General features: G+C 41.8%; 1 protein-coding gene across 1 annotated transcript in view; it reads left to right on the top strand.

Moving 5' to 3' along the window:
• Positions 1 to 146: 146 nt before the first annotated feature.
• Positions 147 to 13,265, top strand: part of dntt (deoxynucleotidyltransferase, terminal) — a 271,547-nt gene continuing 258,428 nt past the window's right edge. The window contains exon 1 of the mRNA XM_072557695.1: positions 147 to 358. Within this exon, the coding sequence (XP_072413796.1) occupies positions 147 to 358 (212 nt within the window). The remainder of the gene's footprint in view (positions 359 to 13,265) is intronic.

Here is a 13,265-nt window from a genome sequence, read left to right as displayed (position 1 = left end):
AATTCTTTAATTGGTTTACAGAATTTGTTTAGAAAATAAAGGGAGGTGACATCACTGAAAGACGTTTAACTAAGTGCAGAGAAGGTGCAGGTGACAGAGACAGTTGAGAGCAGATAGTGTAACTTACATTAAAGCAATCCCAAAAAATGAGCTCAACAGGAAACCTGGGAGGAATCGGAATGATACCAAAGAGGAAAAGGCAAAAAGTGACAGAAGTCTGCAGTTCACAAAGTAAGCACGAAGTCAGATTTCAAGATCTGACCATATTCGTTGTAGAAAGAAAAATGGGATCGAGCAGAAGAATGTTTCTGATGGATTTAGCACGCAAGAAAGGATTCAGAGTCGACGATGTCATGAGGTACACATTGTGGTTGATGTACTAGCTTATGTATTATCTTCTTAAAGTACCTACCTGAAATTATGTGATGGGGGCAAGTAGATAGTGTGATGACATTGATCAATTAGAATTTTAAACATGCTATTCAGAACATCTATGCAAATGCACAGCTGAAAGAGATTTGTCACATGCTAAACATGACTACAGTTGTACATTTTGTTACTTGCGATTTTTGTGTATGATCCATGACACATTCTCTAAACGTAAAGAACCTATTGAATATAATAATATTAACCATGCCTTGTCTCACTTTTCTTTAATGAAACAAAACATTTGATATGCATTCTGCATGTGGTTTGAAACTTTTTCTGATATATGAAGATAAACTCAAACCACAATGAGAACCATTCTGATCTCTTACTCATACCTTGTGAATCCATTACTTGTAGTCAAGGGAGTCATTTGCTTCCAAGTACTTACTCTCCTTTCAAAGGAAATTTATCTGACAAATTAACTTTTTAAGGATTTACTTCTGAAGAATGTTTAAACAATACATGAATGAAAAAAGATGGTGTTCTTGTACACCAGTCAATGAAGGTAAGCATGCAGGTACAGCAGGTAGTGAAGAAGGCTAATAGCATGCTGGCCTTCAGAACAAGAGGGATTGAGTATAGAAGCAAGAAGGTGCTTCTGCAGCTGTACAGGGCCCTGGTGAGACCATACCTGGAGTACTGTGTGCAGTTCTGGTCTCCAAATTTGAGGAAAGACATTCTGGCTATTGAGGGAGTGCAGCGTAGGTTCACGCGGTCAATTTCTGGAATGGCGGGATTACCTTACACTGAAAGACTGAAGCGACTGGGCTTGTATACCCTTGAGGTTAGAAGACTGAGAGGGGATCTGATTGAGACATATAAGATTATGAAAGGGTTGGATACTCTGGCAGCAGGAAACATGTTTCCGCTGATAGGTGAGTGCCGAACCAGAGGACACAGCTTAAAAATAAGGGGTAGACCATTTAGGACAGAGATGAGGAGAAACTTCTTCACCCAGAGAGTGGTGGCTGTGTGGAATGCTCTGCCCCAGAGGGCAGTGGAGGCCCAGTCTCTGGATTCATTTAAGAAAGAGCTCTCAAAGATAGTGGAATCAAGGGTTATGGAGATAAGGCAGGAAGAGGATACTGATTAGGAATGATTAGCCATGATCATATTGAATGGCGGTGCAGGCTAGAAGGGCTGAATGGCCTACTCCTGCACCTATTGTCTATTGTCTATAGATTGCTTAGCATGATGAAAACTATGCTGGCATGCTTTTGTTTTCCATGCATGAGAGAAACGCTTGCAGTTATTTGGTGTCTTTTTTGTGTTTTCTTCTAAACAGTTTAGAATGTTGCCACAATGCTATATTTTGTGCCAAGTACAACCACAGACATGAGTGCAATGTAGAAATGATGGATCGAGCCAGATGTCAAAATCCCCAGTGGTATAGCTGGGGTGTATGTGACAGGAAGATAGGGGCTTAATAATTGTAAATTATTTTTCTCCAAATAAAACCACAGGAAGACGCACTATGAAATTTCAAACTGTAATTTTACACATGAAGTATTACTTCAAACTGAAAGAATTATTTATCTCACTGAATTTTACCACCTGGCATCAAGGTAATCAAACAAATATGATTTTTTAAAATTAAAATTACAGCAAAAAATTACTTGTATAATTTTAAGATGTGTGAGAAAAAGCAGACTAAATATTCCGACATTATGACTTTCCATTTTACCTTTCTTTCAAATTATAGTTTGTTTATTTACAGTTCCCATGAAACTGGGAAATGTTAGTGGTGGTGAAATGTAATATATATGTCCTTTTGAGGGAAGGCAGCAATGGTTTATTAGACTGTTTCCTGGCATGTGGAATGTCTTTTGAGAAGGTATTATAAAAGCTAGACCTATATTCATAAAGTTTAGAAGAGGTGATTTTGTTAAAAAGGACTGATTATTAAGCGTAAGGTTCTTTGATGATTGAGTGGGTAGTGACACGGGACTTAGGAGCAAATGTGGGCCACTTGGCCTTTCAAGGCTGCTCCACCAATCCATAAGATCATGGCTGATCTGGTTGTGGTCTCAACCTCTCTCTGCTGTCTGTCCCCTATAACCCTTATTAATCAAAAATATATTCAATAATCCAAACTTCATTGCTTTCTGAGGTAGCTAATGACATTCTGAGAGAAAAGTAAATCTTCCCATCTTTAAAAGTGAGACCTGTTACTGTTAATCGAGGCCCCTAGATTGAGCCACTCCTACAAGGTGAAACATTCCCTCAGAATCTATATCCTCGGTAATTTTTGCCCTTGTTGGTATTCTGGGCGCTGTCCCAAAAATGGGCTATGTCTGCATCCAATCCTGACCACCACACATAACGTCATGCCAACATCTTCATTTTGGAAACCCCCTGGATGACCCTGGTGGAGTTCAGCCAGTATCTGGGTAGTGAGCTTTGCTCAGGACAATCACTCTTGTTCTCCATAATAATATGCCGTCCTCTACTATGATCTGGTTTTGCTGGGTGCAGAAAGATTTCTATTCTAGCTGTGATGGCTCTTTTGTTTCCCCCATCACTACCATCTGTTTTGGTTTTGCCAGGATGGGACCTTTTTGTACCTACAGTTTGATATTGTCAGCAATGACCGGAATGGTGTCCAGAATGTTTAAAACCAGAAAGGATTCTTCTAGTGGAGAGACCACCTGTGGTGTATTTGCCTGTGAAGGTGGCTCAATCCATCTGCATTTACCACTTGGCCTTCCAGATGGTGTTCCACTTGTAATTATACACACTCAGAACAAGAGCCCACCACTGAATTCGACCTGAATCTATGGGTGGCATGGCCCTGTCCTCTTTAAGTAGCCTTAGCAGGGGTTTGTGGTCTGTTCCTATTACAAATTTATGTCCATAAAAGTATTGGTGGAACTTTCTCACGCCAAAGATGACATTCCTCTCCGCTGGGCCACCGGTGAGCCTTCACTACCCGGATACGGAAAGTCAGGCATTTCATGTCAGCAGCACACCTCGGCTGGAATCGTAGTCTGCCAACACCTTTGACGATAGCTGCTGGGTCACTTCCGTAAAGGCTACATCTTGGCTCCATGACCATTTCCAATGCTGACCCTTTTTCGATAGCAGCTGTAAGGATGTCAGGTTGTAGGCCAGGTTTTTATGAAGTCTGTGTAATAATTCACCAGCCCAAGGAAAGACCTACACATCAGTGCAGACATGGAAGCAGGAGCACCTTTAATCACCCTCACTTTATCTTCCTATGGGCGTAACCCAGTCTAACTGGCTCTGTAGCCCAAGCAGGTCACTTGGGCTGCCTGGAACACACATTTCTGTCCTTACATGTACACCTGCCTGGGAGAAATGTCGAAGGACTATATCCAAGTTCTCTAAAGGCTCTTTATTGCTCTTCCTGGTTACTACCATGCCGTCCAGATAAAAGGTGACCTGGGTTAGTCATTCTAATATGTTCCTCATCATCCACTGGAATATGACACAGGTTGCCGATATCCCAAATGGCAGCCTAGCATACTGGTACAATCCCTTATGGGTACTAATTGTGGCATAGTTGCTACTCTCCCCGCAAAGGCTAACTGACCCATTGGTCTTCACAGTTGGTGCTGCCCATTCCACAAACTGTACTGGTTTGATTACCCCTTCACTTTCCACCCTCCTGATTTCTGCTCCTACTTTTACACATAAGGCAAATGGCAGTGGGCAGGCTTTGTAGAATCATGGAATTGCTTCCTGGTCAACATGCAAGGTGGCCTTGGCTCCTTTGATAGCCCCTATACCTTCCTGAAAAACCTCCATGTATTGATTAGATTAAGTTAAAAATCACACAACACCAGGTTATAGTCCAACAGGTTTAATTGGAAGCACACTAGCTTTCGGAGCGACGCTCCTTCATCAGGTGATAGTGGAGGGCTCGATCATAACACAGAATTTATAGCAAAAATTTACAGTGTTATGTAACTGAAAGTATACTTTGAAAAATTGATTGTCTGTTAACCCTTTCATCTGTTAGAATACAGTGAGAGTTTCACTTCTTTCGTGTGTAAAACACATAACCTTTTTTTTAAAGTTGCATTCTCGGGTTAGCTGTTAACAATGGTGATAGCTAGACAATATGTTGAAGGTTTTGGCCCCCTGTGTTCTCTGTCTATGCCATGCTGTTTAGATTGATTCTAATCTAAAAAGTGCGATAACAGAGTTTTACATAAATTCATGCAGTTTTTGAGCTCAGAGTTCTACATGAATGTATGCAGTTTTTGAGCAAAGTGCAATGTAGCTCTGCAAGTACAAATTCACCCCACAAGATATATATGTGCATGTGGGTCTTTGTCTGTCTGTGTGTGTGTCTGTCTGGGGTGGGGGTTATGAGTGTGAGAAAGTGTGTGTGTGTGTGTGTGTGTGTGTATGTAGTGAGTGCAGAGTGTCATAAGTCTGTGAGGGGGTGCATGTGTGAGTGTGGGAGTGTGTGTGTCTATAAGGGTGTGTGTGGGTGTCTGTGTGCACGTCTGGGTGTACCTGTGTGTGTGTGTGTGTGTGTGTGTGTGTGTCCGTGTGTATGTGAGAGTGTGTTGTGTAGTGCAATGGTGGTCACCTGTAATGTGACATGAACCCAAGGTCCCGGTTGAGGCCCTCCCTATAGGTACCGAACTTAGCTATCAGCCTTTGTTCGGCCACTTTTCTCTGCTGCCTGTCCCGAAGTCCACCTTGGAGGATGGTCACCCGAAGGTTCGAGGCTGAATGTCCTGGACCACTGAAGCATTCCCCAACTGGGAGGGAACCCTCCTGTCTGTTGATTGTTGTGCGGTGCCCATTCATCCATTGTCGTAGCCTTTGCTCGGTTTCCCCAATGTACCATGCCTCTGGGCATCCTTGCCTGCAACATATAAGATAGGCAACATTGGCTGAGTCACATGAGTATCTGCTATGTACAAGGTGGGAAGTGTTCCCACGCATAATAGTGGTATCTATGTCCACAATCTGCCACGTCTTGCAGCGTCCACCATGACAGGGTTGTATGGAGTTGTCCTGAGAGCCGGGCAGTTCGCTACGAACAATTACCTGTTTGAAGTTTGGCGGATGTTTAAAGGCAATTAGTGGAGGTGTGGGGAAGGTCTTGGTGAGGTGCTCATCCTCATTGATAATGTGTTGCAGGTCACAAAGAACGCTATAAATTCTGTGTTACAATCGAGCCCTCCACTATCACCTGATGAAGGAACGTCGCTCCGAAAGCTAGTGTGCTTCCAATTAAACCTGTTGGACTATAACCTGGTGTTGTGTGATGTTTAACTTTGTACACCCCAGTCCAACACCAGCATCTCCAAATCTTGATTAGATTAGATTACTTACAGTGTGGAAACAGGCCCTTCGGCCCAACAAGTCCACACCGACCCTCCGAAGAGCAACCCACTCAGACCCATTCCCCTACATTTACCCCTTTACCTAACACTACGGGCAATTTAGCATGGCCAATTCACTTGACCTGCGCATTTTTTTTGGATGTGGGAGGAAACTGGAGCTCCTGGAGGAAACCCACGTAGACATGGGGAGAATGTGCAAACTCCACACAGACAGTTGCCTGAGGCGGGAATTTAACCTGGGTCTCTGGCGCTGTGCGGCAGCAGTGCTAACCACTGTGCCACCATGCCACCCATAGGGACAATTTAATTAGGACTCCACTTAGGCAGCCATTTTGTAATTGAAAAATTTTAATTCAAGCAATGTGAATCTTTCTCAACCAATTTTGCCCCATCAGGCTTGGGCCTGAGCCTTTTACCATAATCAATAGTAACTGAACCAGCTGCTTCTCATAAGACTCTGGAACCAAAGTTGTATCCTTAATCTGTAGGGGTTCCCCAGTGTAGGTTCTCAGCCCAGCTGAGCTTTACACAGACTTAGTGGTTGAAATTCAGAGCAAATTTTATTAAAAGACTGGTTCTGCGATCACTGATACAGCCACCTCAGGTTTGACCTCCATTGGAACTGGATGACCATTTAATCAGTCATTTATTTTGATTGCTTCTGATTTGGATGTCACTAAGCAACTTCATTGTTCCAGACAAACTATAGGTGGATTTTCCAGGTTGTGCACGCTCCTAGATACTGGCCTATGGGTTCTCTTACTCAGTTTAGGCCCTAGTGGGACTCTTTTTGCTGTCTCAAGTCCACATAATGGCAATGACCTGCTAGCCTGGATCCCCGAGAAAATCATTTGGCTGAGGCTTGGATTTCTTTTGAGGCTTTGCAATAGGCTGACCTAGAGTCCCACTTTTCAGAATATGTCTAGAGTGAGTCTATGCAATTGCCTTTGCTCACGAGCCATCCCCCAAGCTCAGTCAGCCTGGCAAGGGTGTTCACGTCCATTGGAATCCATCTGCTCCACTTGCCTCATTTGTTTAATGACAAAGCCAGTTGTAATACCTGTTTGAAGTCCAGTTAGGCTTCAGCTAGTATGTGTTTTTACATGGTCACATCATTAATCCCACATACCAATGATTTCTCAGCATCTCACTAATATTAAACCAAAGTCACATGCCTCTGCCAATCATCAACCAAATCTGTCAACTCTTGAAAAGTTTTAGTATTTGGTGTCTCAGGGAAAGTTACGCTCCTAATAACCGAAGAAACTGCGAATATGAAAGCTGTAAGGAGAATTACTCATTGCTTTATGTCTGCCCCAATATCAGAAAAAAAACCACATTCTATCCATAAACTGGACCCAATCTTCATCGGCAGATTGAACAAGTCAAGCTTCCCAAATAGTGGCATGATGCCGGAAATGCGTACCCCGACTCAAAGAGGACAGGGGTGTATATTTCTCTCATTGCCACTGAAATAACTCCACAAAGGTCAGTATCCTGTCACTCAGTCACCCTTTATTTACACATGCTTAGTACATGACACTGACCCAGCTAGCTCAGAGCCGGCTCCTTGAGGGAACATAACTCCTGACACTCCTGCTCATATCTGTCAGCCAGGGCTCCCTGAACAGACCTGCCCCAATCAGGGAACGCATATTCTATGAGGTCAACCTGGCTGACCTTGTTCCAGTCACTTCACGTAGAAACATAGGAACACAGGAATTAGGAGCAGCAGAAGGCAATTCAGCACTTCAAGCCTGCTTGCCATTTAACATGATCATGGCTGATCTTAACCTGATCTCAACTCAACTCCACTTTCCTGCCTGACCCCTATAGCCATTTATCCTGCTTTTCATCAGAAACATATCTATTTCTTTCTGAATCTATTGATTGATTCTCCTTCCACTGTACTCTGGGGCAGTGAGTTCCACAGATCTATAACCCTCTGACGGAAGTACTTTCTCTTCATTTTGAACTTTCCTCCTGTCACTCTATATCTCTGACGTCTTGTTCAATACTGTCCCATAAGGGGAAACATCTGTCCCATATCCACCTTATCAATCCCCTTTAGCATTTTATATTCCTCAATCAGATTATCCTCTCATTCTTCTGAACTCAAACAAATACAAGCCCAAGTATTCAATCGCTCCTCATACAACAGTCTTTTCATCCCTGGAATCAATCTGGTGAGCCTTCTCTGAACTGTCGCCAGTGGCACCACCTCCTTTTTCAAGTAAGGAGATCAGAACTGGATACAATATTCCAGATCTGGTGTCATCAACACAATTATATAATTGTAACAACACTTCTTTCTTTTTATAATCCAGTTCTTTTGCAGTAAATGTCAAGATTCCATTTGCTTTTCTTATTATGTGCTGCGTCACATACTCACTTTCAGCGATTCATGCACAAAGATGCCTAGATCTCACTGCACTGATGCACTTTGAATTTGCTTCCCATTTAAATAATAACCTGCTCTTTTATTTAATGGCTCAAATGGACAACCTCGCATTTACCCACATTCAACTCCATCTGCCGTGTTCTAGCCCATTCTGCAAGCCTGTCAATATCCATCTCTAAACTCTTTTAGCTCTTTAGTCTGCTTTCATTGCCTGCTTTCCCACCTATTTTAGTATCATCCATAAACTTTTCTATGTTGCATTCTGTCCCTGCTTGCAGATTATTTCTATAGATTGTAAATAGTCGAGGTCCAAGAACTGAACCTGCAGCACTTCACTTGTTACAGTTTGCCATCCATAGAAGGACCCATTTATCCCAAGCCTCCGTTTTCTGTCAGCCAGCCAATCCTCTATCCAAACCAATAGCCTATCCTTAACCTTCTAGATCAGTCTTTTTTATGGCACCTTGTCAAATGCATTCTGGAAATCCAGATGCACCACATCCACCAGATCCCCATTATCTACCTTGCTGGTTACATCCTCAAAGTACCTTCAAAGGACACTTGACAGGATAGATACAGAAAGGTTGCTTCCCCCTAAGGGAGAGTCTAAGACCAGAGGGCATAATCTCAGAATTAGGGCTCACTCTTTACAACAAGATGAGGAGGAATTTCTTCTCTAAGTGGGTATTGATTCTGTGAAATTCTTCACTAGAGAGGGCTACAGAAGCTCAATATATTCAAGGCCGAGATACACCGATTTATAATCAGTGGGCGAATCAAGGGTAGAGGGAAAAGGCAGGAAAATTGACTTGAGGACTATCAGATCATAGAAACATAAAGGTGTATAGAATAGAGCAGGAGTAGATCATCCAGCCCTTTGAACCTTCTCTGTCATTCAATATGATAATGGCTGATCATCCAACTCAGTACCGTGTTCCTACTTTCTCTCCAGCCATTTTCATCTCTTTATACCTAAGAGCTATATCTAGTTCCTTTTTGAATGCATTCAGTATTTTCTCAACTGCTTTCACTAGCAAAGAATTCTACAGGCTCATCACTTTCTAGATAATAGAAAAATTTTCTGCTCCTCTCAGTCCTAAACAACATCCCCAAAAATTATTCATGTTCTCATCGAATGATAGACTGGATGGCTTGAATCAACAAGGTAAAAACAATGACTGCAGATGCTGAAAACCAAATACTGGGTTAGTGGTGCTGGAAGAGCACAGCAGTTCAGGCAGCATCCAACGAGCAGCGAAATCGACGTTTCGGGCAAAAGCCCTTCATCAGGAATCGCTTTTGCCCGAAACGTCGATTTCGCTGCTCGTTGGATGCTGCCTGAACTGCTGTGCTCTTCCAGCACCACTAATCCAGTGGATGGCTTGAATCGCCCACCACTGCTGTGATGTTTTATGATCTAATTTAACACGAATATGAGGAGAAACGTCTTCACGTAGTCAGTAGACAATCTTTAGCGTTCACTTCCCCAAGGGTATTTAGATGTTGAGTCGGTGCACTTTTTAAGACTGAGATTGATACAATTTTGGGCAGTAGAGGAATCAAGGAATAGTGAAGAAAAATGGAAATTGTGTAGGGGTTTAGCCACCATCTTATTAAATGGTAAAGGAAGTTTGAAGAGCCTTCTAACCTACTCTGCTCCTACTTCTTATATTTTCAATGTTTACTTCATAACTTATGTGGAATATTCAGAGAGAATTCTCGATTGAGCAAAGACAAGTTAATTCTGTGTTCATAGAATTTTTCTTGTAGCTATTATGTAAGTGAGAGCCATATATATGAAAAATAGAAATCCCAATCTTAATACAGATTATTACATTGTGCATTGCATGATGGGATAGTCCTTCTTCTGAAATGTTTTCTAGCTTTGCTCGAGAGAGAAAAGTAGAAAAAAAAATAACTCATGCATGTTTCATAGAAAATAGAAAAAAAGGAAATAGAATGAGAGGACCAAAGAAGCTACACTAATGATGGCATTCCGATATTACTGCAGTAAAGTGAACAAAAGGCATACACTAAGGAAAACTTCCAGCTGATCACTCTCAAAACCTCAGCAGTTGCAATGAGCTATAACCTAACAACACTGAAGAACTTAGAAATCACATGGTATGCTTCATCCTTGTTCTCATTATGTGGGATCAATCATTGTTCTTCAGCTATCCATAAACTGGAGGTGAGTCCAACATATGGGTTTTCACATAAATATGTAAGAAATTTACATGGTATCATTTTGAAGACCAAGTTGAATATCTTTAATGCAAAATGTTCCCAACTATTTGTTCTTCTGCAAGATACATGACATATTACAATGGCTTTGGGAAGAAACTACACAAATTCCATGCATATAACTTATGACACATGTGTTGCACACAAGGCTGTGTAAAGAAAAGCAATAAATCACAGGAATGTACGAAAACTGTATGGCGATACTTCAGTTAAATAAATATCCATTTGTATAATGTTCTCAGGTTAATAGAAAAGGAGGTGTTGCTCGTGTTGGGAGAGTAACTGAGGGGAGCTGTGTTATGTAAGAGGGATCATCATACCATAAGATTTAGATTAATGATGGAAAAATAATAAATGTTAATATAAATTAGAAGGTCAAATTGGAAGGGGACTTTGGAAATGAAAATGCACTCCATTCAATGACATGAGAATGGACCTAGCCAGGGTAAAATTGATTCAAAGGCTAATGGTGATAACTGTAATGGGGCAATCTTTCTTTAAGGAAGAGATGGTGCAGGTGCAAGCTAGGTACGTTGCAACAAGATAGAAAAGCAGGGGACCCAAAGCAGCACTCCCTGAATGAAGACAGAAATCAAAACAGAAAAGAGAGGGTCTACAATGCATGTAAGCTGAATTCTTCAAGTGAGAACCAGGTTTGGTTCAATATTTTGAGAGGTGAATTGAAGAAGAATATAATACTGGCAAACAGAGAATATGACAATAAGAATATGAGAATAGAATAGCTGCTAACCTAAAAGGGAATCCGACAATCTTCTACCAGAATGTAAAGAGGTGAAGTGGCTCCTACTAAAAATAAACAAAGTGATAAATTGCCAGAAATGTTGGAAAAAGTTAAAGTACTTAATGAGTATTTTGTATCAAAGTTTATTAAGGAAGAGGAATCCTAAAAATATTAATAGAAATAGAGATTGTAGATGCAATAGATAGATAAAAATTGAGAGAGATGAACCACTGGAAAGATTGACTATGTTTAGGATAGGTAAATTATCTGGTCAGGACAGATTGCATCCCAGTTTTCTAAAGGACATGGAAGTGCAGTTCATGGAAGGTGTATAATGTATAGAATCCCTACAGTGTGGAAACAGGCCATCTGGCCCATCAAAGCAAACCAACCCCCTGAACAGCATCCCATCCAGATCCATCCCCCTAACCTATAACCCCACATTTCCCATGGTTAATGCGCCTAACCTACACAAATCTGAACACTGTGGGCATAATTAGTATGGCCAATCCACCTAACCTGCACATCTTTAGACAGTGGGAGAAAACCAGAGCACCCGGTGCAAACACCGGGAGAAAGTGCAAACTCCACACAGACAGTAGGACTCAAATCCAGATCTCTGGCACTGCGAGGCAGCAGTGCTAACCACAGTGCCACCATGCCACCCTGAATGGTCTTCCATCATCTTCCATATGGGAGTGTTATCAGCGTATTGGAAAGTGACAGATGTGACATCCTTATTCAAGAAAAGATGTAAGAACATTCCCAGAAACCATAAGTAATTAACTGAGGATAGTCAGCATTGATTTCTAAGTAATCTGATGAAGGAGCACCCCTCCGAAAGTGAGTACTTCCAAATAAACCTGTTGAGTATAACCTGACATATGTGATTTTTTAACTTTGATTTCTAAAAGGCATTTTCTGATGAAGTAAGAGAGAAGGTTGACTTAAAGGACTGTGGTGTTTGTTGTCTCTACAGAATTTTTAAAAAGCATTTGACAAAGTACCATATAATAACAGGAAGTGAGGCTTGTGGTATCGGAGAGTCGCTGCTCTATTGCATAAAATAATTCACTGAGGGACAGGAGACTGAGTTATATAAATGGTTCTTTTCACACTGAAGGGGTGGTTGACAGTAGAGCTTTTTCAGGGTCAATGGTGAGACACTGTTTTTCTGAATATAAAGTAGAATTTCAAAATTTAGTAACTATATCAAACTTGGAGGAGTTATGGAAGACAGCAGCCACTGGAGGAGGCAAGCTGGGTGTATTGGTGCTAATCCTGAATCTGCAAAAGTAGAGAGTTAGTAGCAGGATATATATTCTGTTTTTTTTTTCTGTCAGTCCCTGAAGTGAGGAGATTCTGAATCCCCTGTTAAAACTACTCATCAAAACCAAAATTATTATTAATGTGAAAGTGATTGATCAGCTTTCTGGTTACCTCATTGAAACATGAGGAAACGGTAAAGAGGAACCAATCAAACTATGAGAAGGAGCAAACTGTTAAATGAATTGTCGGTACAGGATTAGATTAGATTAGATTAGATTAGATTCCCATACAGTGTGGAAGCAGGCCCTTTGGCCCAACAAGTCCACACTGACTTCCGATGAGTAACCCACCCATACCCATTTCCCTCTGACTAATGCATCTATCATTATGGGCTTTTCAGCATGGACTATTCACCTGACCTGCACATCTTTAGACTGTGGGAGGAAACCGGAGCACCTGGAGGAAACCCACGCAGACACAGGGAGAATGTGCAAACTCCACACAGACAGTCGCCCGAGGGCTGGAATCGAACCTGGGTCCCTGATGCTGTAAGGCAGCAGTGCTAGCCACTGAGCCACCATGCTGCCAAAACACTTTTTTCACTGAATCGTCATGATATATTAGAGCCATTGAGTCCATACAGTGTGAATGCAGACCATTTGGCCCATTGAGTCCACACCGACCTTCTGAAGAGCATCCCACCCAGACTCACCCTCCGATGCTATCCCTGTAACCCTGCATTTCTCATGGCCAATCCATCTGACTTGCACATCTTTAGACTTTGGGAAGAAGCTAGGACACGCAGACATGGGACACTATGTGAAGTTTGCACATTCTCCCGTTGTGGGTATAA

Source organism: Chiloscyllium punctatum, chromosome 38, assembly GCF_047496795.1.
Source record: "Chiloscyllium punctatum isolate Juve2018m chromosome 38, sChiPun1.3, whole genome shotgun sequence".
Classification (NCBI taxonomy): Eukaryota; Metazoa; Chordata; class Chondrichthyes; order Orectolobiformes; family Hemiscylliidae; genus Chiloscyllium; species Chiloscyllium punctatum.
This window is presented reverse-complemented; position numbering and strand designations above follow the sequence as displayed.